This window comes from Cnephaeus nilssonii (assembly GCF_951640355.1).
Source record: "Cnephaeus nilssonii genome assembly, chromosome: 3".
NCBI lineage: Eukaryota > Metazoa > Chordata > Mammalia > Chiroptera > Vespertilionidae > Cnephaeus > Cnephaeus nilssonii.
The window spans coordinates 109,522,819-109,549,320 of record NC_137074.1 but is presented as its reverse complement, the minus strand read 5'-3'; the positions used below and the strand labels follow the sequence as shown (position 1 = coordinate 109,549,320).

Sequence of the window (26,502 nt, the reverse complement as noted above, 5' to 3'; positions counted from 1 at the left end):
GGCTCGGCGGACAGGCACCCAGCTCCACCGTGAAAAGCGAAAGCGTGTAGGGGACCCTACACGTGCATGATTCAATCATGCACTGGGCCTCTAGTAAAATACATAATATGCAATTAATAATTTTGGTTTATTTTTCCTGATTCCTATTAATAATGAAATATTAACAAGAAACACTTATACTTTGATTTGTTTAAAATACATGGATAAATTAGAAACTATATATTATGTTTAAGAATGATAATTCAATGTTAATAACTGAGAAGAACAAATATTTAATAGAAAAAAAATCTTGTAATTAAAATCTCAGCTGCCTCCCAAAGATGGATGGGAAAAGAAATGTTGAAAATCAAAATCTATCTGAAGTGTGCCTCAATGGTTTTGAGCATGGGAATACAAGAATAGAAGCTGGGGCCCTGGCCAGTGTGGTCCAGTTGATTGGGTCATTGTCCCATGCATTGAAGGGTTACAGGTTCAATTCCTGGTCAGTGTACATACCCAGGTTTCAAGTTTGAACTCACTTGGTTACAGGAGGCAACCAATCAATATTTCTCTCTCTCATTGTTTTCTCTCTCTCTCTCTCTCTCTCTCTCTCTCTCTCTCTCTCTCTCAAATCACATATCCTCAGGTGAGGATTTAAAAAAAAAAAGAATAACAGCTGGGAGACTAAATAACTAAAGGAGTAAAATTTGGAGCACTGCAGTCAAAAGCAGAGATAAGAAGAGGAGAGGAACAAGAGAACTGATGAGATGCTGGAAAGCCACATGCCTTAAGATGTGACCCATCCCCTGACCCTCTAGCCTTCAGTCAGGTCTACTAAATCTTGCAAGAGTCTTGGTCTATGTCAATGCTTTATGGAAACTACATGCTTGGATGCAGGTGCATATCATGTTAACCTAATCCTTAGAAAATTAACAGAAATTTATGAAACTGGAGAAATAACCAAAGTTTTATTGACTCTTTACTTATGAAGAAAATTTTATAATTGACAAGGTTTAAAGCATTAGATTAATATTAAGAAGGATATATGTTAAATATGTATATGAATTCATTAACAATTTACTATAAGAATTAATAAATACCTACCAAGTGTCATATAATAAAAACATTAAATATTATTAAAAGCATATCCTATATAATATAAGGCTAATATGCAAATAGACCGAACGGTGGAACAACCAAACTACCAGTTGCTATGACATGCACTGACCACCAGGGGGTGCGCCCAGAACATGGCATGCATCGGCAGCAGGCAGCAGAGCTGTGGAACATGGCAGGCATCAGATACAGCAGGATGGCGGAGCAGGTGAGTGGGGGTCCAGTTGCTGTCATCAGGACAAGCCTCTAGTGGCTACTGAAAATTCTTTGCTACCGTGCGCCGGGGTCCCACCTGGTGCTTGTACCTGCTGCCGGCGCCGGCCGCACTCGCATCCACTTGCTGGCACTGGAGTCGCTGCTCGCATCCGCTGCCGGCGCCCAGCGCCGGCCCCAATCACTTGGCACCATCAGTGAGTGCGAGCGGTGGCTGCCAGCCTTCATCGCCCCTCAGGGCTTCTCCACCTCCCCCTGCTCCTGAGGGGCGACGGGGCTGGCAGCCACCTCTTGCACCCGCTGCCAGCAATGGCCCCGCTCGCACCTGATGCCAGTACTGGAGCTGCCACTCACACCCACTGCTGGCACCAGACACACTTGCACACAGCTGGAGCCACCGCTCACACCCGCTGCCAGCGCCCAGCACCATTCCCGATTACTTGGCGCCATCAGCGGGTGTGGGTGGCTACTGCCAGCTCCAATCGCCCCTGAGGTCTTCACCTCCCCCTGCTCCTGAGGTGCTATCAGGGCAGCAGCCGCCGCTTGCACCCACTGATGGTGCTCCAATCGGTCCATGCTGTCAGCGGGTGTGAGCGGGGCCAGTGCTGTCAGTGCATGGGAGCGGCAAACAGGGGGGGTTGAGGGCTGTGGGGGGAGGGTCCAGGCAGGGGCACAGAGGATGGGCCGAGACCGCCCCTGTGCCCACCACAGCCTCGCGACCCACAGTTCCTTTCAAGGTGCACAAATTCGTTCACTGGGCCCCTAGTGTATATTTTACAGTATTAAATTTAAATCAAATTAAGAAGAAATTAACATGGCAATTTCAAGAAAATGTTACTGAATTCCACCGGGTTTTAAGAATTAAACAGGAGAGATTAAAATGGCAGCAGAGTAGTTGATACTGCATGGACATGCTCCTAGGAAGAAGCTGGAATAACAACTGAAATACAGAAAGGCTTCCTGAATAATCAACGGAAACCTCACAGGAAAGAATCCTTATACCCAACGACCAAAGGTATGGAGACCACATAGAAACTGGTAGGAGGAGTGGAGGCACGAAAGGGCTGGCTGGGCACCCACAGACAGCAACTGAAGTCCTGGAGAGGTATCTCAGCTGTGGCAGGGAGGGGTGCCACTGGGAACTCTGGGATCCAATCTCGAAGCTGGGCTCCCCAGCAGAGAGCACCAAACTGAGGAAGTTACTCAGATAACATCTAGCTGTGAAAACCAGTGGGGTGCTGTCTGCCAGGGAGTGGCACCTGCAAGTTCTGGAACCCTCTTGAAGGGCCAACGCACAAAAATTCCCTGTGGAGCCACCCACCTTGTGCTATGGCAAAGGGGGGTGAGGTGGCCTGGAGCTGTGACAGCAGAACCCAGAACTTGGAATTTGGGGGACAGAACTCAGAAGGCAGACACCCCAAGTTTCCTGGGCTGTCATTCCCTCCACATCAGAGGACATCTTTCCCATGTAGACATCTGCCTTGCCTGGAGGGAAGACATTTGACACACCCTGTAGGAAAACCCCTTGCCCTGAGACAACTTAAGAAATTAAAAGTAACAATCAGCCTCCAGGCAGAAGCTACTGCCCCACCCTGTTGAAAAACTCTCACTACACCTGAGGATGATTGCCTGGAGGCAATTCAAGTCAGAATCCTAGTAGTCTATAGACAGAGGTGGTCTCTGGAGGCTTTGAGTCTTTGCCTGATCCAGCCTTTAACACTATTCTGCACTGGAGATTGAGAGGTGTAGAGGATCTACCTAAAACATAGTCACAAACCCAAACAGACAACCAAAATGAGGAAACAAAAAAATCCCCAAATGAAAGAACTAGAGAATTCTCCAGAAGAAGAGATAAGTGAAGCAGAGATAAGAAATTTATCTGAAACAGAGTTCATAGTAATGATAGTAAAAATGCTCAACAGCATGAAAAAAGATATAGTATCTATGAAAAAAGAACAGTGTGAGATAAAGAATGATATAACACAAATAAGGAACACATTGGAAGGAATACACAGCAGATTAGGGGAAGCTGAGGATCAGATCACTGAATTAGAAGACAGTTGTAAATATCACTCAATTATACAACCAAAGATAAAAAAAAAAAAACAATTAAAGAACAGTAGGACAGCTTAAGGGAGCTGTGGCACAATGTGAAACCTAACAATATTAGAATAGCAGCTGTGCCAGAAGAGGCAGAAAGGGGGAAAGGCATAGAGAAGGTGTTTGAAGAAATAATGGTACAAAAATTCCCTAACCAGGTAAAGGAAAAGGTCACACAAGTTCAGGAGGCACAGAGAACCCCAAACAAGAAGAACCCAAACATACCCATGCCCAGACACATCATAATTAAAATGCAAAAAGTTAAAGACAAAGAGAGAATCTTAAAGGCAGCAAGAGAAAAGAAAACTGTTACCTACAAAGGAGTTCCCATAAGATGACACCTGATTTCTCATCAGAAACTCTACAGGTCAGAAGGGAATGGCATGAAGTACTCAAGGCAATGAAAAGCAAGGATCTGAGATGAAGATTACTATATCCAGCAAGGCCATCATTCAAAATAGAATTTCAAATAAAGAGCTTCCCAGATTAAAAACAAAACAAAACACTAAAGGAGTTCATCACCACCAAACCAGCATTACAAGAAATGCTAAAGGGATTGCTGAGAAGAAACACAGAGAGAAAACTATCTATATAGAATTAAAATGGCTTTAAATAAGTACCTCTCAATAATAACCCTAAATGTAAATGGATTAAATGCTCCAAACAAAAGGTGTAGAGTAGCTGAATGGATACAAAAACATGACCCAACTAAATGCTGTCTACAAGAGACCCACCTCAAAATAAAAGACACACAGGATGAAAGTGAAGGGATGGAAAAAAATTTTTCCATTGAAATGGAAAAGAAAAAAAAGCTGGAGTGGCAATACCCATATCCGAAAAAATAGACTTTAAAATGAAGGCCATCACAAGAGACAATAGAAGTCACTAAGTACTAAAGGGATTGATCCAACAAGAGGATATAACCCTGGTAAACATGTATGCACCCAATATAGGTGCTCCTAAATATATAAAAAACGTCTAGAGGACATTAATGAAGAAACTGACAAAAATGCAGTCATAGGAGGGGACTTTAACACCCCTCTGACTTCCCTGGACAGACCTTCCAGACAAAAACTTAACAAGGAAACAGAAACTCTAAAGCACACCCTGGATCAGATGGATTTAATAGATATTTATAGAACACGAGAGGCCCGGTGCACAAAATTTGTGCACAGGAGTGTGTGTCCATCAGCCCAGCCTGCACCCTCTCTACTCTGGGATACCTTGAGGGATGTCCGACTGCCGGTTTAGGCCCTACTGGGATCGGGCCTAAACCGGCAGTCGTACATCCCTCTCACAATCCAGGACTGCTGGCTCCCAACTGCTAGCTTGACTGCCTTCCTGATTGCCCCTAACCGCTTCTGTCTGCCAGCCTGATCACCCCTAACCACTACCCTGCCAGCCTGATTGATGCCTAACTGCTCCCCTGCCAGCCTGTTTGCCCCTAACTGCCCTCCCCTGCAGGCCTGGTCACCCCTAACTTCCCTCCCCTGCAAGCCTGGTCCCCCCAAACTGCTCTCCCCTGCAGGCCTGGGTCCCGCGCAACTGCCCTTCCCTGCAGGCTCAGTCACCCCCAACTTCCCTCCTCTGCCAGCCTGGTCACCCCTAACTGCCCTCCCCTGAAGGCTTGATCGCCCCCAACTGCCCTCCCTTGCAGGCCTGGTCCCTCCCAACTGCCCTTCCCTACTGGCCTGATTGCCCACAACTGCCCTCCCTTGCAGGCCTGGTCCCTCCCAACTGCCCTTTCCTGCTGGCCATCTTGTGGTGGCCATCTTGTGTCCACATGAGGGCAGCCATCTTTGACCAAATGGGAACAGCCATCTTGTGTGTTGGAGTGATGGTCAATTTGCATATTACTCTTTTATTAGATAGGATAGAGGCCTGGTGCAGGGGTGGTTTGCCCTGAAGGGTGTCCTGGATCAGGGTGGGGGATCCCTTGGGGAATGGGGCGGCCTGGGCGAGGGTCCTGTGGTGGTTTGCAGGCCGGCCATGCCCCCCCGGCGACCCAAGTGGAGGCCCTGGTATCTGGGATTTATTTATCTTCTACAATTGAAACTTTGTAGACTTGAGTGGAGGCCTGGGCCAACCAGGGTGTGCGGAAAGCTTGGCTTCCTCCATTACCGGGGAAACCCAAGCTTCCTGCTCGCTCCATGGCCATAGCCATCTTATTTGGGTTAATTTGCATACTTGCTCCTGATTGGCTGGTGGGCGTGGCTTGTGGGTGTAAGTGGAGTGATGGTTAATTTCCATATTACTCTTTTATTAGATAGGATTTCACCCCAACTTAGCAGAATATACATTCTTCTCAAGTGCACGTGGATCATTCACAAAGATAGATCATATATTAGGATACAAAAAAAGGCTCTAAAAATTCAAGAAGATTGAAATTATATCAAGCAATCTCAGATCACAGTGGAATGAAATTAGAAATCAACTACAGTAAAAACACCTGAAAACATTCAAATACATGGAGGCTAAATAACATGTTATTAAATAACGAATGGGATACCAACGAGATCAAGAAAGAAATAAAAAACTTCCTGGAAACAAATGAAAATGAATAAACAATAACCCAAAATCTCTGGGACACAGCAAAAGCAGTCCTCAGAGCGAACTTCATAGCACTACAGGCATACCTAAAAAAAAACAAGAAAAATCAGCAATAAACTATTTAACCTTACAACTTAAAGAACTAGAAAGAGAACAATAAGAAAAGCCCAGAGTAAGTAGAAGGAAGGAAATAATAAAGATTAGAGCGAAAATAAATAACATAGAGACTAAAAAACAAGAAAAAAATAAATGAAACCAAGAGCTGGTTGTTTGAAAGGATAAACAAAATTGATAAACTATTAGCCAGACTCATCAAGAAACAAAGAGAGAGGACACAAATAAGTAAAGTAAAAAACGAAAGTGGAGAAGTAATCATGGGCACCACAGAAATACAGAGGATTGTAAGAAAATATTATGAACAAATATATGCCACAAGCTAGACAATGTGGATCAAATAGACACATTCCTAGAAAAATACGATCTCCCAAAACTGAATCAGGAAGAATAAAAAAACCTGAATAGGCCAATAACAACTGATGAAATAGTAACAGTACTGAAAACACTCCCACCAAACAAAAGCCCAAGTCTGGACGGCGTCACAGGGAAGTTTTTCCAAACACTCAAAGAAGAACTAACACCTATCCTCTTAAAACTATTTCAGAAAATTCAAGAGGAAGGAATACTTCCAAACTCGTTTTATGAGGCCAGCATTATCCTAATTCCAAAACCAGACAAAGACACTACGAAGAAAGAGAATTACAGGCCAATATCCCTGATGAACATATATGCTAAAATTCTCAACAAAATATTAGCAAATTGTATCCAACAATATATTAAAAAGATCATACACCATGATAAAGTGGGATTTATTCCAGGGATGCAAATCTGGTACAATATTCGCAAATCAATAAACATGATACTTCACATAAACAAATTCAAAGAAAAAATCACATGATCCTATCAATACATGCAGAAAAAGCATTAGACAAAATCCAACACCCATTTTTGATAAAAACTCTCAGGGAAGCTGTAATAGAAAGAGCAGATCTCAACATGATAAAGGCCATATATGACAAACCTACAGCCAACATCATACTCAATGGGTGAAAACTAAAACCATTTCCCCTAAGAACAGGAACAAGACAGGGATGCCCACTTTCACCACTCCTGTTGGACATAGTACTGGAAGTGCTAGCCATAAGCGATCAGACAAGAAGAAAAAAATAAAAGATCCAAATTGGAAAAGAAGTAAAATTGTCAATATTCCCAGATGATATGATATTGTACATAAAAAAACCCCAAAGACTCCATCAAAAAACTACTAGAGTTAATAAATGAATTCGGCAATGTAGCAGGGTACAAAATTAACACCCAGAAATCTGTGGCTTTTTTATACACCAATAATGAACTCACAGAAAGAGAAACTGTAAAAACAATTCCATTTACCATTGAACAAGAAAATTAAGATACTTAGGAATAAAGTTAACTAAGGAGGTAAAAGACCTATACTCAGAAAACTACAGGACATTGAAAAGAGATAGAGGAAGACATAAACAAATGGAAGAATATACCGTGTTCATGGATTGGTAGAATCAACATAATTAAAATTTCCATACTACCCAAAGCCATCTATAGATTTAATGTAATTCCCATTAAGCTACCAACAGAACATTTCACAAACCTAGAACAAACTCTCCAAAAATTCATTTGGAATAACAAAAGACCCCAAATAGCTGCAGCAATCTGGAGAAAGAAGAACAAAATTGGAAGGATCAAAATACCAGATATCAAGCTGTATTACAAATCACTGTTCTCAAAACTGCCTGGTACTGGCACAAGAACAGACATATAGACCAATGGAACCAAAGAGAGAACCCAGAGATGGACCCAAGCCATTATGTTAAATTAATATTTGACAAAGGAGGCAAGAGCATGCAATGGAGTCAAGATAAATCTTTTTAATAAATGGTGTTGGGAAAATTGGACAGATACATGCAAAAAAAATGAAACTAGATCAACTTACACCATGTACAAAAATAAACTCAAAATGGATAAAGGACTTCAGTGTAAGATGGGAAACCATAAAAATCTTAGCAGAATCCATAGGCAGCACAATAGCAGATATATGCCATAGCAATATCTTTACCGATACAGCTCCTAGGACTATGGAAACGAAAGTGAAAATAAACAAATGGGACTACATCAAAACAAAAAGCTTCTGCACAACAAAAGAATCCATCAACTAAACAATAAGAAAGCCCACTGCGAGGGAGAACATATTTGCCAATGGTATCTTTGATAAGAGTTTAATCTGTAAAATTTACAGGGAACTCATACTACTTAACAAAAGGAAGATAAACAATCCAATCCAAAAAATGGGAAAAGTATCTAAACAGACACTTTTCGAAAGAGGATGTAAAGAAGGCCAAAAGATATAGGAAAACATGCTCAAAGTCACAAATCATCCAAGAGATGAAAATCAAAACAATAATGAGGTACCATCTCACACCTGTCAGAATGGCTATCATCAACAAATTAACAAACGACAAGTGCTGGTGAAGATATGGACAAAAAGGGACCCTTGTGCACTGCTGGTGAGAATGGAGACTGCTGCAACCACTGTGGGAAACAATATGGAGTTTCCTCAAAAAATTAAAAATGGAACTTCCATTTGACCCAGGAATCGCACTTCTAGGAAAATATCCCAAGAAATCAGAAACACCAATCAGAAAGGATATATGCACCCCTATGTTCATAGCAGCACAATTTACAATAGCTAAGATTTGGAAACAGCCTAAGTGCCCATCAGCAGTTGAAAACTGGGGTACATCTACTCATTGCAATACTACGCTGTAGTAAAAAAGAAGGAATTCTTACCATTTGCAACAGCATGGATGGAACTGGAGTGCATCATGCAAAGAGAAATAAGCCAGTCAGAAAAATATAAATATCATATGACCTCACTCATTTGTGGAATATAATGAACAATATAAAATGATGAACAAAAATAGAGCCAGAGGGGAAATAATATTCTAGAATATAATAGAAGTAATCCTGTTATTTGCAGATTTTTAGTATTTCCTACAACTTTTGTGATACACTGTTAGTACAGTTTTGGTAATATTATTATACTTTAAATCCTTTTATTCTCAAAATATTAATGTTTATTGCATGTAATATTATTATTTGTAAGATCATTTTTCTTGAATAATTGGTGTTTATTGCTTATAATATCATATTTAACATCATTTTTTTCTTGGGTTATTAATGTTTATTGCATGTAACATTATTATATTAACATTGTTTTACTTGAAATATTAACGTTTATGGCATGTAACATTACTATATTTAAAATCGTTTTTCTTGAAATAAAATAAAACTGAAAAAAAAGAATTATACGTTACAACTCTTTTCCATATGCTTTTCCTTGCATGATGATTAAAACTTTATATATATTGTGAAAACTACCTGAAATTTATAATTATCGTAGATAGATATGTGTCTATTAATAGCTATATACTTGGACTATGTATATACAGGTTAAAGCTCAGAAGTCTTAGATTTTTAAGTTGACAGATTATGTATACACTAGAGGCCTGGTGCACGAAAATTGGTGCACTCGGGGAGGGGGGCCCTCAGCCCATCCTGTGCCCTCTCACAGTCTGGGAGCCCTCAGGGGAAGTCCAACTAATGGCGTAGGCCCGCTCCTCTGCGGGAGGTGACTGACGGGCTGCTCAGGGGATGGCATGGGCAGCAAGCGGCCGGCCCCATCCCCCATTGCACCACCGCCACCTTGGCCTCCCTCTGCAGGAGCGACCCCGGTGGGCCTATCTGGGGATGGCGAGTGGCCGGCCGTGACCCAAATTGCCCTGCCATGGTCGCTGGTGGCCTCCCTCTGAGGGAGGCAACCTGGTGGATGATCAGGGGATGGCGCCAGCCCCCATCACACTACCGCTGGTCATCGCCACCCCCCCATCGCTGTCCCCTCCCTCTGCCCGCTGGCCTCCTGCTTGCCAGCCCCACCCCCCCGCCGAGGTAATTCTGCCGTTCAGTTGATTTGCATATTTTGCTTTTATTATATAGGATAGAGTGGGTTAGTAGAGCATAATAGATTTTTAATATATTTTACTTGGAAAAATAAAAACAGTAACTAACATTCGACTGCTAACCATTCTACCTGTTATGAGAAATAATTGTGTTAATATGTAAACATACCTGGCACTTAATAAGCACTCATTAAAGGTAGGCCCTAGCTGGTGTTTTAAGTAGTTAGAGCATTGGCCCACACACTGAAGGGTCAAGGGCACATACCTGGGTTGCAGATTCAATCCCCAGCCCTGGTCAGGCCGAGTGTGGGAGGCAACCAATCGATGTGTCTCTCTCACATCAATGTTTCTTTCTCTCTTTCTTTCTCTCTCCCCCCACTTCCTTTCACTCTCTCTAAAAATCAAGGGAAAAATTATCCTCGGGTGAGGATTAACAATAACAAATAAAAAAGGTGGACTATTAGTACAAGTATTAATACTACTAGTAGTGGTAGCAGTAGTATTAATAAGGGAAGGTTTAATATCATCATTATAAGCTGTTACAGATGATGTCTTTTCTCCATTTCAATTCAGTTAAATGAAAATAGGTATAGACTAGTGATGTGGTTCAGTACTAAATAAAACCACAGATCAGGCTATAAAGTAATTTGTACCTCTGACATTTCAAATTCTAAGAACTACAACTCTGTGTGCAATAAGTTTTTAGGTCAAAAGTTTTATGAAATTCTACTTTTAAAATATCGACAGAAAAATTTAAAATTCCAAATTTTATAGGCATCCGATATATCATAATTTCATTCATCTTTACATAGATAAATAGGACAAATATAATAGACAAACATCACATTTGTGATTGTAACTAACAATAAAAAGTTGTATTTGTTATCAGGTTATTTTCTATTTGATTTCCTTATAGGCAAACTAGTTAATTAGAATTGAAAGTTTATAAGGTGTAGAAAATAACTTAGTGTGAGTTCCCTCAATTTGCTCCTTCCTATTTGTTCATTCCACAGATGTCATTACAGTGTGTCCACACTGATGAAGAAAATGATCATTTTCCAAATAAACTGTGATTAAATTTTATATGATACCTGTTTTGTTCAATCAAAATTTTTAAAGTCCTTGGATTTGTCAAAACAACATCTGCATCCACACTGAAGTAATAATCACAGCTGTCATCCTGACGGCAAAAATCCCTGACATAGAAAAAGAAATAAGAATTAGAAAAAAAATGTATTTGCTGTTGAAAAATGTTAATATAAAGCTTATATGTAAAATAAAGTTTCTCTAACATAGTTTTCAAAGATAATATTCAAAAGGATAAATATTGTCTTCAACTTCAAAAAGGTCAATTTATCAACATAGATGTTCACAGATAGATCAACATTAAAAATTTTAGGCAGGTAAAATATGTTTTCAACCAGTAAATATTTTAGGACATAAATCAACCAGTCAGAATGGCAATTTATAATTTATAATTAAATCCTCTGTGAAAGGCAAAAATAATTTACCCCAATGTATTTATTAACAATATTTTACCCCAATAATTTACAATAATTTACCCCAATGTATTTATTAACAATATTGTAAAAAAAACGTTTTTGCACATGCACACAAATACACACACACACACACACACACACACACACTGCAAAATATTGTATATCCACCAGCTCAGCTTTTACTGAATCCTGGAGATACAAGTCAATGACTCTTTAGGTATTAAAACTTTGGGAAGTTGATTTCATTTGATTTCAGTTTATTTCATTTTTTCTAAGATTGTTACTCCTCTGCTTCTTACTAGGGACACTGACTATTATGAATGCTTTTCTTGGTAGTTTTCAGTGCCCAATCAAGACACCGTGGAATGAACCACCTATGATACATGAAATTCTTCCCAGTATTATGGTTCTGCATTTTGGGTCTTCTCTTTCTGGGCCCCCAGTCATCACTTTCAGGTATTATCAATGTGTATCTCCACACCACATTTGTTTCTAAGCAACTATCAAACCACTACACCAGGCAGTAGTTAAGTTTTTACATGTAATTTTTTAAAATAAGTTTTGAATATGGACCCAAGGATACTCCAATAAAGAAGTTTTGGAACTGAGGAACCAAGATGGTGGTATAGGTAAATGCTGATACTTGGATCCTCCCACAACCACATCAAAATTACAACTAAAATACAGAAACACCATCATTCAGAACTGCCTAAAATTTGGCTAAATGGAAGTCCTACAACTAGAGTAGTAAAGAAGAAAACACATCAAGACTGGTAGGAGGGGCGGAGGCATGGAATGAGCTGGTCTGAAACCCACAGGTTGTGTTTTTTTGAATCGGGGGGATATCTTGGCAGAGGAGGCCTCCCATGAGGAGCAAGGGGTCCCAGCCCCACATCAGACCCCTCTGCCCAGGATTCCGGAGCTGGGAAGAGAAGTCCCCATAACTTCAGGTTATAAAACCCAGCAGAGATTGTGGCTGAGTGACACGGAGGCTGCTGGAGAACCAGGCAGTTCCTCTTAAAGGGCCAGCACATGGACTTTCTTGGACTCACTTCCTCTGAGCTCCAGTGCTGGGGCAGCAGCTTTAAAGGATCCAGGGACATACAGAGAGGAACTAAATTGTGTGGCATCTGGCAAGAATTCGGGACAGCTTTCTCCCAGACAAAAGTGCTGGGATCTCCCACAAACAGAGCTGACTGACAGACACCAAATCTGAGTATCCATCAACCTGGTCCATGCTGTTTGCCCCACCCTGGTGATTTCCTGAGATCCTGCCCTACCCAATTTGCAGCCATACCCAAGCTGTTTGCAGTGGCTTTTCCATATGAATGACCTGTTCTGGGCTCAGGCTTCAGACTTTCCTAAAATCTCTCAAATAAGGAACAGCTGTACTCCGTGTGCTCAATACCTCTTGATAAGTGGCCCCAGGCCAACCCTAGCAGCAGTTTGCTAAGGTTCACAGCTTGGTTTCTCCCGAACACTTCCTAGCATAACACAAATAGCCACCATCTGCAGATTGCTCTGTAGCTCATGCCAGGTGGTCCCAGGCAGTGGTTGACTTTGTACCTGGGAGGCCGCAGAGCCAGTGCACCCAGCGGACAGATTCAGACTGCACCAGATTACAGCACTACCACATCCATGAGCCACACACTCAAGGGGTAGACTCAGTGAACACCAAATCCCCACTGAAGGAAGTCCAGCTCCATAAGGATGTCTCCTGTACAGCAGCTCTTTGCAGCAGGTCCTCACAGCCAATTGCCCTGGAGGTCAGTTCCTCCCAGTGATGGCAACAGCAATCAAGCCTCAACTACAACAGGACAGTGCACACAGCCCACACAAGGCATACCTAAAGTGCCCAGCTCAGGTGACTCGGGAGGCTGAGCCACTGGGCCCCACAGGACACCTACTACACAAAGCCACTCTTCCAATTCCAGGAAACAAAGCAGCTCTACCTAATACATAGAAACAAATACAGGGAAGCAGCCAAAATGCAGAGGCAAAGAGATATGTCACAAATGAAAGAACAAAAGAAATCTCTAGAAAAAGAACTAAATACAAGCAAACTACTAGATTCAGAGTTCAAAACAATGATTATAAGGACGCTCAAAGGAACTTAATGAGAGCATCAAGGAAATTAGTGAAAATGTCAAGGAACTTAGTGAGAATTTCAAGAAAATTAGTAAGAACATCAAAGACTTGAAAATGGACCAGTCAGAAATGAAGGATACACTAACTAAAATAAAGAATAACTTACAGGGAATCAACAGTAGAGGACGCTGAGAATCAAATCAAAGATTTGGAATATGAGGAAGCAAAAACACCCAATCAGAAGAGCAAAAAGAAAAAAAGAATCCAAAAATATGAAGATAGTGTAAGGAACCTCTGGGACAACTTCAAGCATGCCAACTTTAACACAATGGGGGTGCTGAAAGGAGAAGAGAGAGACCAAGATATTGAAAACCTATTTGAAGAAATAATGACAGAAAACTTCCCCTACCTGGTGAAAGAAATAGACTTACAAGTCCAGGAAGCTCAGAGAGTTCCAAACAAGAGGAATCCAAAGAGGACCACACCAAGACACACCATAATTAAATGCCAAGGGCTGAAGACAGAGAATATTAAAAGCAGCAAAAGGAAAGCAGTTAGTTACCTATAAGGGAGTGCCATAGGACTGTCAGCTGATTTCTCAATAGAAACTGCAGTCCCAAAGGGAGTGGCAAGAAATATTCAAAGTGATGAATGGCAAGGAACTAAAACCAAGATTACTCTACCTAGCAAAGCTCTCATTTAGAATTGAAGGTCAGATAAAGAGTTTCACAGACAGGAAAAAACTAAAGGAGTTCATTACTACCAAACCAATGATACATGAAATGATGAAGAGAGAGAAAAAGAGGAAAAAAAGGTTAAAAATATGAACAATAAAATGGCAATAAATACATATTTATCAACAACTGAATGTAAAAGTCAAAATAAATGAACAAGGAACCAAATGAACAAAATAAACTGATGAATAAAATAGAACCAGAGGCACAGAAACATGAAACAGACTGATGAATCTCAGAGGGAAGGGGGAGGGAAGGTGGGAAAAAATTAACCAAAGAACTTATATGCATATATGCATTACCCATGGCACAAACAATAGAGTGGTGAAGGCCTGGGGTGAGGCAGGGTCTGGTTGGAGGAGGGCAAGGGGGGCGGAGGGGAAGGGGCAACATTTGTAATACTCCCAACAGTAAAGATATTTTAAAAGTTATAGCATTGTTAGTAAAAGCATCAGTTTGGTTTTTCTGAGATCTGTTTTCCCACATACACCTCCTTCTCCCCAGGCAGTATCCATCCCACTGAGCCCTAGGCTTTCCCAGCACGGAACAGGAAGTCACCAGAACTTATTTGCCTTTGCATTAGCAGCTATTAACCCACTGCCTGGAATATTCAATTAACATTTACTGAATAAAAGACTTTTTTTTAAATATCTTTATTCAGAGAGGAAGGGGGTGGGAGAGATAGAAACATCAATGATGAGAGAATCATTGATTGGCTGTCTCCTGTTTGTCTCCCACTGGGGATCTAGCCTGCAACCCAGGCATGTGCCCTTGACTGGAATCGAACCCAGGACCCTTCAGTTCTCAGGCCAACACTCTATCCACTGAGTCAAACCAGCTAGGGCAAAGAATGTTTTTACTATTCAAATAATTTTATTAGTAATCTGTCTGAAGTATTAAAAGGCCTAAACAAATGACCTAAAATATTTCTTTGTTACAGTATCTTCTAGATCAGTAGGTAACTAGAATGTAGGAATACCCTTTTCCCCCTTAGTCTAAGACACTCATTTTTACCACACACATCCTTCAGATAATAAACATTTAAATCACTGCTTACGTAAGTCATACTATACATTTGTCTGAGTATTTTTTAAAATCTTGATCTGTAGTTTAATTAAAAGTTTAATTAAGTATGTAATCTCTTAGCCATTAAAAGAAGAATGTAAGTAACTTCCATGGCCCTTTAAATACAATTGCAGATAGAGTCTAACAGTAGAGGATGTTCACACCTGTGCTTGCACACACACACACATAATTGAGACATCCAAGTTTAGGGTACTAATTTTTTTTTAAAGTTTATTTAGTACAAATTGTTTAAATTAAATTTATTAAAACATACATTCCCATGTTTCTGGCTTCGGCTTGACTTAGGTTTTCTTCCGGTCCTACTATTTTTATAGTACTGATTTCATGTTTAGCTTTATCAAAAAATACCTTGATGTGCTTTTCATGATAAACTTCCTGTAACAAAATTTTAAAAGATAAAATTAGTGAGAAAAGAAGACAATAAGATGACTGAAGTATTCATATGTAGGGGTGGGGTCACATTCAAAGAGGTGAATTCCACAATGCACATATTCACTCACAGACCAAATGATAACCAAATTAAGCATGCTTCATTTAAATATCATCTAAATGTCACACATAGAAGCTCAAATAAATACATATAAATATTTTTAAAGAGAAGGTATCTCAATATTATTTTAACATTTACTCCTAGACAGGTACTTAGATAAATATTTAAATCCTGGGTTCTTTGAAGTGTTTCTAACTGGGAGTATGTGTGTGGGGTAATGGTGTAGAAATGGCTTATGGGCTGAGAATGTTAGAAATGTGTTATAAATAGCCATTAAAATGCATATTAAACCTAGTAAATATTAATCTAAGTTATAAATAATAATTTTCTGAAATAAATATTTCAATCTTCTGTGAAGTTAGAGGAACAAAAATAATGGTCATATATAAAACAGTGAATATCTTTTTTTATTTTACAAAAACAGTATTTAACAAAATTTTATTGATGGGAAAACTACCAACATAAAGCCATCAAATTAGTTTCATTAAACTGTGCTAAAACTTCGATAAGATTATGTCTTCCTCAGAGCTTTTTATGTATCAAGTCTCATTAAGCATTTTAAAAAGTTTTTCATAGATTGTTAAAACTACTTGAAGCATAAAAACTACATAGAGTTAATCTTTTCTTCCTTCCTATGAAAGGAAGGAAGGGATAAATAAAAGATAATGCAAGGTGGGGCAAATGTAAGCTTACAGTTATTTATATGGAAAATAACACAATAATTAATAAATAATAATACAAGAATAAACTCTTTGTTTCACATACAACTGTAAACTTTTGCCCCAGAATATTATCTGGAAAAGGCAAATGATTAGCTGACATGTACATGAGGAAGAAAGAATAGTGGTAAAAAAAATTATTAGGACAGAAGAGAGAAAACAGCATACTTAACAGCTAATGAGTTTTTCTAGATGATGTTAAATACTAACTGTTTTAAACAGGAAAGAGGCAAGTATGGAAAAGTATTGAGGAAAAAAAGTCATTAAGTTCAGATAATATGTGAGAGGTGTTTGGGAAGCTCTGAATATTTCTGAAGGAAAGGAAACTATTCAATCCTTTGGGGAAGAGCATGCCATTGTGCGATTAATCAAAATAATACTCTAGCTGCAAGATATTTCAAGTTCTAATGCCATGGTGTTACTATTAGCTGCAAACAATTTAATGATAGATTCTAAAAACAAAGTGCCAGAACTAATACAAAGGTAAAGCAATATAAGGACCTCTGACATCTTTTTATCACATACTAAGTTGAGCCATTGGAAATGGCTGATATTCAAAAGTTTTTGATCTACAAAGTGTGATAGTTTCATGAGGCTTATCCCAATATTATTATACTAGTTTTTAGACTCTTATCCTTAGGTCTTAAAAAATCAGGGCAGTAATTACTCCAAAAAGCCCCTACTTATTTTAGCTGATTGGATTTTTTCCAGACACAAATAAATAATAACAAATAGTTCCAAAGAAAATAAAAAAATACTTTAAAGATTTAATTTAAAAATACTTTTTACATAAACTATTAATGTCTCAAATACTTACTTTGTTATGAATAAAGACTTTAAGTGCTTCTTTTGGGTAATCCAGTGTCAAAAGTGTGTCCAAAAATCGAGGTAGGAAAGGGGTTGGTTGCTCAATAAAAACACCTATTGTTACATTTGGATAGACCTTTGTTTTATAGCAAACATAAGAAAAATTATCATTAGTATGATTTTAATTTAAATTCTATTCAAGTCTTACTTAGAACACCAAATATACTAGAATATCAATTCAATGTAATCTGCTAAATTTGAGTGAGCCAATGGCAATTCTCTAATACCTGAAATACATTTTTGTAGACCATCAAAGTGATTGATTTTAGTACATCACACATTGGCATTATGAATTAGGTTTAAAGAGGAAATTCACTATCATATTTATTACACAGATATCATTAAGGATATAGCCTACTCTATGATTCAAAGCTTCCTTTACAGTAGGTCATAAAGAAACTTCTTTCAGATCTGCATCTATTTGTACATCATCATAGAAACCAGAATGCTAATTGTGTTTCTCCTTTTGTTTCCATGGCTTACAAGGTCAGTGGATAATTTGTAGAAATAAAGGTCCTAACAAAAAGGCTCTGGAAGTTTATTTCTCTCCTTGAATATCTCTTTTAATATAATTTATTATATATAATCTAATTTTCATATATACATATACACATATCCTATCTAATAAAAGAGCAATATGCAAATTGACAGTACTTCCGCTACACCCACCAGCCAATCAGGAGCGAGTATGCAAATTAATCCAACCAAGATGGCTGCGGCCACAGAGAGAGCAGGAGGGAGGCTTGAGTTTCCCTGGCGATGGAGGAAGCCAAGCTTTCCACACACCCTGGCAGGCCCAGGACTCCACTCAAGGCTACTAAGTTTTAATTATAGAAGATAAATAAATGCCAACAAAAATGGCGGCAGCCACGGAGCTGGAGAGAGCAGAAGGTTAGGGTTGCCCCCGGCGATGGAGGAAGCCAAGCTTTCCGCACACCATGGCCTGGCTTGGCCTCCACTTAAAGCTACAAAGTTTCAATTATAGAAGATAAATAAATCCCAACAGAAATGGCTGCCGCCACAGAGGGAACAGAAGGCTTGGCTCCGCTCCAGGCTACAAAGTTTCAATTGTAGAAGATAAATAAATCCCAGATACCAGGGCCACCGCTTGGGTCACTGGGGGGCATGGCCGGCCTGCAAAGCACCACAGGCCCCTCGCCCAGGCCTCCCCACTCCCCAAGGGAACCCCCACCCTGATCCGGGACACCCTTCAGGGAAAACCGGCTGGCCCCCACACATGCACCAGGCCTCTATCCTATCAAATAAAAGAGTAATATGCAGATTGACCATCACTCCAACACAGAAGATGGCTGCCCCCATGTGGTCAAAGATCCTGCCCCCTTGTGGACACAAGATGGCCAACACAAGATCGCCAGCAGGGGAGGGCAGTTGGAAGGGACCGGGCCTCCAAGGGAGGGCAGTTGTGGGCGATCAGGCCAGCAGAGGAGGGCAGCTGGGAGGGACCAGGACTGCAAGGGAGGGCAGTTAGGGGTGACCAGGTCGGCAGGGAAGGGCAGTTGGGGGGGGACCCATGCCGGCAGGGGAGAGCAGTTGGGGGGAACAGGCCTGCAGGGGAGGGCAGTTAGGGGTGAGCAGGCTTGCAGGGGAGGGCAGTTCTGGGTGACCAGGCCCACAGGGGAGGGCAGTTAGGGGCAAACAGGCTGGCAGGGGAGCAGTTAGACATCAATCCGGCTGGCAGGAGAGTGGTTAGGGGGTGATCAGGCTGGCAGGCAGAAGCGGTTAGGGGCAATCAGGAAGGCAGGCAGGCGAGCAATTAGGAGCCAACAGTCCTGGGTTGTGAGAGGGATGTCCGACTGCCCATTTAGACGCGATCGGGTCTAAATGGGCAGTCGGACATCCCTCAAGGGGTCCCAGATTGGAGAGGGTGCAGGCTGGGCTGAGGGACACACACCCCCATGCATGAATATCATGCACCGGGCTTCTAGTAGAAGATAAATAAATCCTAACAAAAATGGCTGCGGCCACGGAGCAAGCAGGAGGCTTGGGTTTCCCTGGTGATGGAGGAAGCCAAGCTTTCCACCCACCCTGGCCTGCCCTAGCCTCCGCTCAAGGCTACAAAGTTTCAATTATAGAAGATAAATTAATCCCAGATACCAGGGCGTCTGCTTGGGTCACTGGGGGGTGTGGCTGGGCTGCAAACCACCAGAGGCCCGTCGCCCAGGCCTCCCCACCTCCTAAGGGAACCCCCACCCTGATTCGGGACACTATTCAGGGCAAACCAGCCAGCCCCCAACCATGCACCAGGTCTCTATCCTATCTAATAAAAGAGTAATATGCAAATTGACCATCACTACAACACACAAGATGGCTGCCCCCATATGGACACAAGATGGCTAGCAGGGGAGGGCAGTTGGGAGAAACCAGGCCTGCAATGGAGGGCAGTTGTGGGCAACCGGGCCTGCAGGGAAGGGCAGTTGGGGGGGACCAGGCCTGTAGGGGAGGGCAGTTAGGGGTGACCAGGCCTGCAGGGGAGGGCAGTTAGGGGCAATCAGGCTGGCAGGGGAGAGTTAGGCATCAATCAGGCTGGCATGGAGTGGTTAGGGGGTGATCAGGCTGGCAGGCAGAAGAGGTTAGGGACAATCAGGAAGGCAGGCAGGAGATGAGTTGGGAGCCAGCAGTCCTGGATTGTGAGAGGGATGTCCGACTGCCCATTTAGACCTGATCCCGGTGGGCAGTCAGACATCGATGGGATCGGGCCTAAACGGGCAGGAGGACATCCCTCAAGGGGTCCCAGATTGGAGATGGTGCAAGCTGGGCTGAGGGACAACACCCCCTCCATGCATGAATTTCATGCACTAGGACTCAAGTATATACATATATATACACTGAGTGGCTAGATTATTATGATCTCTGAATGCATAACAATCTGGCCACTCAGTGTATATCCTATATAATAACAGGGTAATATGAGAATTGTCCCCTCAACCAGGAGTTCGACCAGCAGGCAGGCCAGCCAACTGTCCATGTCCCCTCCCCCTAGCTAGGCTGGCTGGACCACACCCATGCATGAATTCATGCACCAGACCTCTAATACACACACACACACACACACACACACACACACACACACTAGAGGCCAGGTGCACAAAATTCGTGCACGGGGTGGGGGTGTCCCTCAGCCCAGCCTGCACGCTCTCCAATCTGGGATCCCTCTCACATTCCAGGACTGCTGGCTCCCAACTGCTCGCCTGCTTATCTTCCTGACTGCCCCTAACCACTTCTGCCTGCCAGCCTGATCACCCCCTAACCACTCCCCTGCCGGCCTGATTGATGTCTAACTGCTCCCCTGCCAGCCTGTTTGCCCCCAACTTCCCTCCTCTGCCAGCCTGGTCACCCCTAACTGCCCTCCCCTGCAGGCTTGATTGCCTCCAACTGCCCTCCCTTGCAGGCCTGGTCCCTCCCAATTGCCCTCCCCTGCTGGCCATCTTGTGGTGGCCATCTTGTGTCCACATGGGGGCAGGATCCTTGACCAAATGGGGGAAGCCATCTTGTGTGTTGGAGTGATGGTCAATCTGCATATTACTCTTCTATTAGATAGGATACACACACACACACACACACACACACACACACACACACACACACACACACTGAGTGGCCAGTTTATTATGCATTCAGAGATCATAATAATCTGGCCATTCAGTGTATATAAAAGCCTAAGTGACCTTCACAACTGAAACAACCAAAGAGATGACCAAATGGCTGTGTGGTGCAATCAGGCTGGCAGGGGGTTTAGTGAGTACCGACTAATCGACTGAGTAACAGGCTGCGTGGGGCGACCAGGCCGGCAGGGGGTTTAGTGAGGGACAACCAAATGATTGAGCAGGAGGCTGCATGGGGCAACCAGGCCGGCAGAGGGGGGCCAGCAGGGGGTGGGGGCCAGTTAGGAGTGATCAGGCAGGTGAGCAGTTCTTGTGCCAATATAAAGCTGTTTTGATTAAGTGGCTTTGTAGTATAACTTGATATCTAGTATAGATATCCAGAGCAACAAGAAAGAATTCAGAGGCAAGAATGAGAAGCAGATTGCATCCACTCTAATTGGTCCCAGATTGTGAGAGGGATGTCCGACTGCCAGTTTAGGCCCGATCCCCCTAAACCTGCAGTCGGACATCCCCTGAGAGGTTCTGGATTGGAGAGGGTGCAGTCTGGGCTGAGGGGACCCCCCCACCCGCCATGCACCGGTCCTCTAGCATATATATATAATTTCATGCACCGGTCCTCTAGCGTATATATATATATATATATATATATCTTTTCCTATATGGGAAATGAAGTGCTACTTTCTTCATTGTAGAAACAAATGTACTATTTTAAAACAAAACGAAGTACTATTTTACTTCATAATTATCTATACTAATAAAAAGGTAGTATGCTAATTAGACAAGATGTATTCTGGACAACCTTCCAGACGTCCTTCCTGACAAAGCAGGGCCCGGGTGCCTGCGGCTGTGGCTGGCCCAGGATAAGCTGTCTGAGGTGCCGGGCAAAGAAGACTCCTGTGGTCCTAGGCAAAGAAGCCGCCCAGCAGTCCCTGGTGAAGAAGCCGCTCCTCCGACCAGCCTCCACCATGGACCTGTTCGGGGAAGTGCTGGAGCCCAAGCACTCAATGGCTGCCAGTAAGTGAGAGGCCACCCTGCAGGTGAGGAGAAGGGGGAAGGCAGATGGCCTGGTGGCCGCCTGGAGGCCACAGCACCTGAGGTGGTCAGCAGGAGGAGAGGGCTGGCAAGCACGCTTGCCTCAGGCCCGGCCCCAGCGTGTGCACTGCAGCCCTACAGTCCAGGAGCCCTGGAGCGCTCTGCCATGTTCACTGCATAGGAAGAAAGGGCTCTGGTAGAGGTGCAGGCTAGGGGTATCGCCAGCCCCCGTGGCCTTTGTGTGCAGCTCCCATGCATCAGCTGCTGGTTGCTCAGCCTAGGCCTGGCGCAGAACCTTCGCACGTGGCGCGGCATCCAGAGCCTCTAGTCCGCAGTCCTCCAGCCTGGGTCTGAATCGCTATTCCCTTGAGCAATGTTTTTCTGCGCATGCGTATACAAGTTCAGGGTTTTGATTTGTTCAGGGCTACCCCAGAGATTAAAGGAATCACCAGTGTTATATTTCGTGGTTTTGAATCATCCTCTGTGCTTCTCTGATTTTTTTGGTTGACAGTAGTTTCCTGAGTCAGGGGAAGTCTCCCTCGCCCCAGAGTCAGGAGCACCAGCCCAGGTCCACCCATTGGCCCAGTCCTGACCACAGGGGTGAGTTCCCGCATGCTGGGGTTTGATCCCCACACATTAGCCCTAGGAGACCAGTGCCTTTGTTATTGCTTTGTGTCGGGTTTTAATTGGACAAATGCCTGGCGGTCCTGGCGCCAGCTTAGCAAAATCTTTTAGGAGGAGAATTCTGTCTGGGTTTCCTCAAATTCCCTCAGCCCCTACTCACCCCTCTGTAAAGGCACAGAACAAATGAGGCCCCTTAAATAAAGATCAGAAGTCTCCAGCAACAGTGGGCCTCTCTCATCACAGTCATTTGGACTGGATGGCATTTGAGTATTTATCTAGGTACCATGACAGAGAAACACAAGCTCATGTCATGATCTGTGCCCTTAAATAATTCACAATCTTATTAGAGCGAGTGGATGATAAAAGCGCAGTAATGACATCAGAATGTAAGGCAACAATACAGAGAGGAACAGAGGCAATTGTAAGGATGATTTTCCAACCATTAGTACAAAGAGTATGTGCTGTGAATTAAATAAAAAAAATATGTGTGGAAGTAGCTGCTTCTTGAGTATGGCATCCTTCCTATTTTAAAGGAAGCTGAGTTCCATGTGAACTGTGTACTGTGCTATGATATCTGAGGCACAGGACAAGAGAGGCCCTAAGTGTACTGTGCTTTGATATTTGAGACATTCTTTATTGTTCAATGTGATTTATTTCTGTATGCCTGTTTTATAATAGTTAAATTACGGGAATACATCTTGCTATAAAATATTACTAGAAGATCAAATGATCAGGTGACATTCCTTGTTATTTTCTATAAATGAACACAATCTCTGGTATGCTAAAGTGATAGGTATTATAGAAATATTCAGATAGGGAGACCTACAGGCTTGATTACAAGTGAGGTTTACTATCACAACCCAAGTTTATTGCTTAAAAAAAAAATGCAGGGAGCCAAATAGAAACTGAACCAAATACAAGCCCTTGAAAGGCAAATCTATAAGTCTGTCTTTTCTTGTGCCAGTATAAAGCTGTTTTGATTAAGTGGCTTTGTAGCATAACTTGATATCTGGTATAGATAGCAAGAGCAACAAGAAAGAATTCAGAGGCAAGAATGAGAAGCAGATTGCATCCACTCTTAAGTTGCTGCTAAAGAAAAAGAATGGTATACTATGAAAATACAGATTGTAAAGAGATTTGTTCAAAAAGGATTGCATAGAGTAGGTGGTATTTCAGTTAATTTTTTTTTTAATGTGAAGAGGTTAGCTAGATAAAAGGTCTAGGGGTCCCGGATTGGAGAGAGTGCAGTGCACTCAGCCTCTAGTATTATATATAGGAAAGCTATTTTCTTTCACTAACACATTTTTTCTTTTTTTTAAATAAGTCTTTAATGTTCAGATTATTGCAATTGTTCCTCTTTTTCCCCCCCATAGCTCCCCTCTACCCGGTTCCCACCCCACCCTCTGCCCTTACCCTCCCCCCACTGTCCTCATCCATAGGTGTACGATTTTAGTACAGTCTCTTCCCGCACCCCCTACCCACCTTTCCCCCTGAGTATTATCAGTCCACTCCCTTTCTATGCCCCTGATTCTATTATATTCACCAGTTTATTCTGTTCATCAGATATTATATTCACTTGATTTTTAGATTCACTTGTTGATAGATATGTATTTGTTGTTCATAATTTTTATCTTTACCTTTTTCTTCTTCTTCCTCTTCTTAAAGAATACCTTTCAGCATTTCATATAATACTGGTTTGGTGGTGATGAACTCCTCCTTTAGCTTTTTCTTATCTGTGAAGCTCTCTATCTGACCTTCAATTCTGAATAATAGCTTTGCTGGGTAGAGTATTCTTGGTTGTAGGTTCTTGCTATTCATCACTTTGAATATTTCTTGCCACTCCCGTCTGGCCTGCATAGTTTCTGTTGAGAAATCAGCTGACATTCGTATGGGTGCTCCCTTGTAGGTAACTAACTGTTTTTCTCTTGCTGCTTTTAATATTCTCTCTTTGTCTTTTGCTCTTGGCATTTTAATTTTGATTTGTCTTGGTGTGGTCCTCTTTGGATTCCTCTTGTTTGGGGTTCTGTGTGCTTCCTGAACTTGTAAGTCTATTTCTTTCACCTGGTGGGGGAAGTTTTCAGTCATTATTTCTTCAAATAGGTTTTCAATATCTTGCTCTCTCTCTTCTTCTGGCACTCCTATAATTCGGATGTTGGTACGCTTGCAGTTGTCCCAGAGGCTCCTTACACTATCTTCAGATTTTTGGATTCTTTTTACTTTTTGCTTTTCTGGTTGGGTGTTTTTTGCTTTTTTGTATTTCAAATCTTTGACTTGATTCTTGTGATCCTCTAGTCTGCTGTTGGATCTCTGTATATTATTTTTTATTTCAGTCAGTGTATGCTTAATTTCTAGTTGGTCCTTTTTCATATCCTCAAGGGTCTCACTAAATTTATCGACTTTTTCTAGAAAATTCTTGGAAAACCTTATAACCGTGGTTTTGAACTCTATATCCAGTCATTTGCTTTCCTCCATTTCTTTCATTTGTGACCTGTTTCTTTGTCTTTGAATTTTGGCTGCTTCCCTGAGTTGATAGAGTGGCTTAGTGTGCTAGGTGTCCTATAGGGCCCAGTGGCTCAGCCTCCTCAGTTACCTGACACTCTTGTTGCACCCCTTTGTGGGCTGTGTGCACAGTCTTGTTGTAGTTAAGCCTGGATTGTTGTTGGTATCACTGGGAGAAATTGACCTCCAGGCCAATTGGCTGTGAGGATCAGTTGTGTCTATGATGGGAGGACTTCTGTGCTAGAGACACCCTTACGAGGCAAGACTTGCTTCAGTGGGGCTTTGGTGCTCACTGAGTCTGCCCCCTGAGTGCACCCCTTATGGATCTGAGGAGTTGTAATCTGGATGGTCCTACTCTGACCCCTGGGTACATTGGCTCTTGGATCTCCAAGGAGGTGCTAATTTAGCCTCTGCCTGAGGCCACCCAGCAGAAGCTATGGAGAGATCTGAAGATTTCTCTTCTTTGTTTGGGTTTTGAAGGTGCCCAGATGAGGCCCAGCTGTGAAGCAATGAAAGCTGCTGTGGGGCCTTGGGCCTTCTTTTGGATCTTCTGGGTCTCTCTGACTCAGCTGCAGTTTGTTAGGTAAGTTTAGAATTCAAAGGACCAGTCCATTCATATGCAAAACCCTCTGTGTTCAGCTTGGATGGGGCAGAGTCTCAGGGCAGAGCAAACAGCAATGGCTTCCTGTCAGCCCTGCCCTAAGAGGCCACCCGGGTCTCAGTGTCCCATGGTAATTGCTGCAAGCACCTCTTAGAGAAAGCTGCCCTCGAGTTTCACCCACTGCCAGACAGTCCAGTTTCTCCCTGTATGAGTCTGGGTCCCCAGAGTCTCACCTGGAACTGGAGTTCAGAGCAGTCGGGAGCTTTTGTCTCCCTCCCACTTGAAAAAGACAGCCACGTACTCAGTTGCCAGCCCTCTCCGTGCTCAAGCCTCCATACCTCTGCCTTTCCTTCCGCAGCTCCTCTGAGTCTCAGTGTGCTTTTCTCTTTCCTTCTAGTTGTAGAATTTCCACTCAGCCAGCCTTCCTGTGGTTCTGGATGATGTCTGTTTTGTCTTTTAGTTGTAGTTTTGAAGTTGTTATGTGAGGCAGCAGTTCAGGTGTTTACCTATGCTGCCATCTTTGTTTCTCCTCAACACACATTTTTCTTGTATCTATTTTTTTTTTACCATTATATTGCAATTTATTTTATTTTATTTTTTAAACATTTACTATTCAAATTATTATATATGTCT

At 42.3% G+C, this 26,502-nt stretch overlaps 1 protein-coding gene across 2 annotated transcripts in view; it reads right to left on the bottom strand.

Annotated features, from left to right (window-relative positions):
- Nucleotides 1-26,502, bottom strand: part of PLOD2 (procollagen-lysine,2-oxoglutarate 5-dioxygenase 2) — a 234,771-nt gene that overhangs the window by 29,196 nt on the left and 179,073 nt on the right. For both annotated transcript variants that reach the window (XM_079765499.1, XM_079765498.1), the window contains exons 9-11: nucleotides 17,441-17,566; nucleotides 15,668-15,789; nucleotides 11,096-11,200 (exon numbers count right to left, since the gene is read on the bottom strand). In XM_079765499.1, coding sequence (XP_079621625.1) covers nucleotides 11,096-11,200; nucleotides 15,668-15,789; nucleotides 17,441-17,566 — 353 coding nt within the window. The remainder of the gene's footprint in view (nucleotides 1-11,095; nucleotides 11,201-15,667; nucleotides 15,790-17,440; nucleotides 17,567-26,502) is intronic.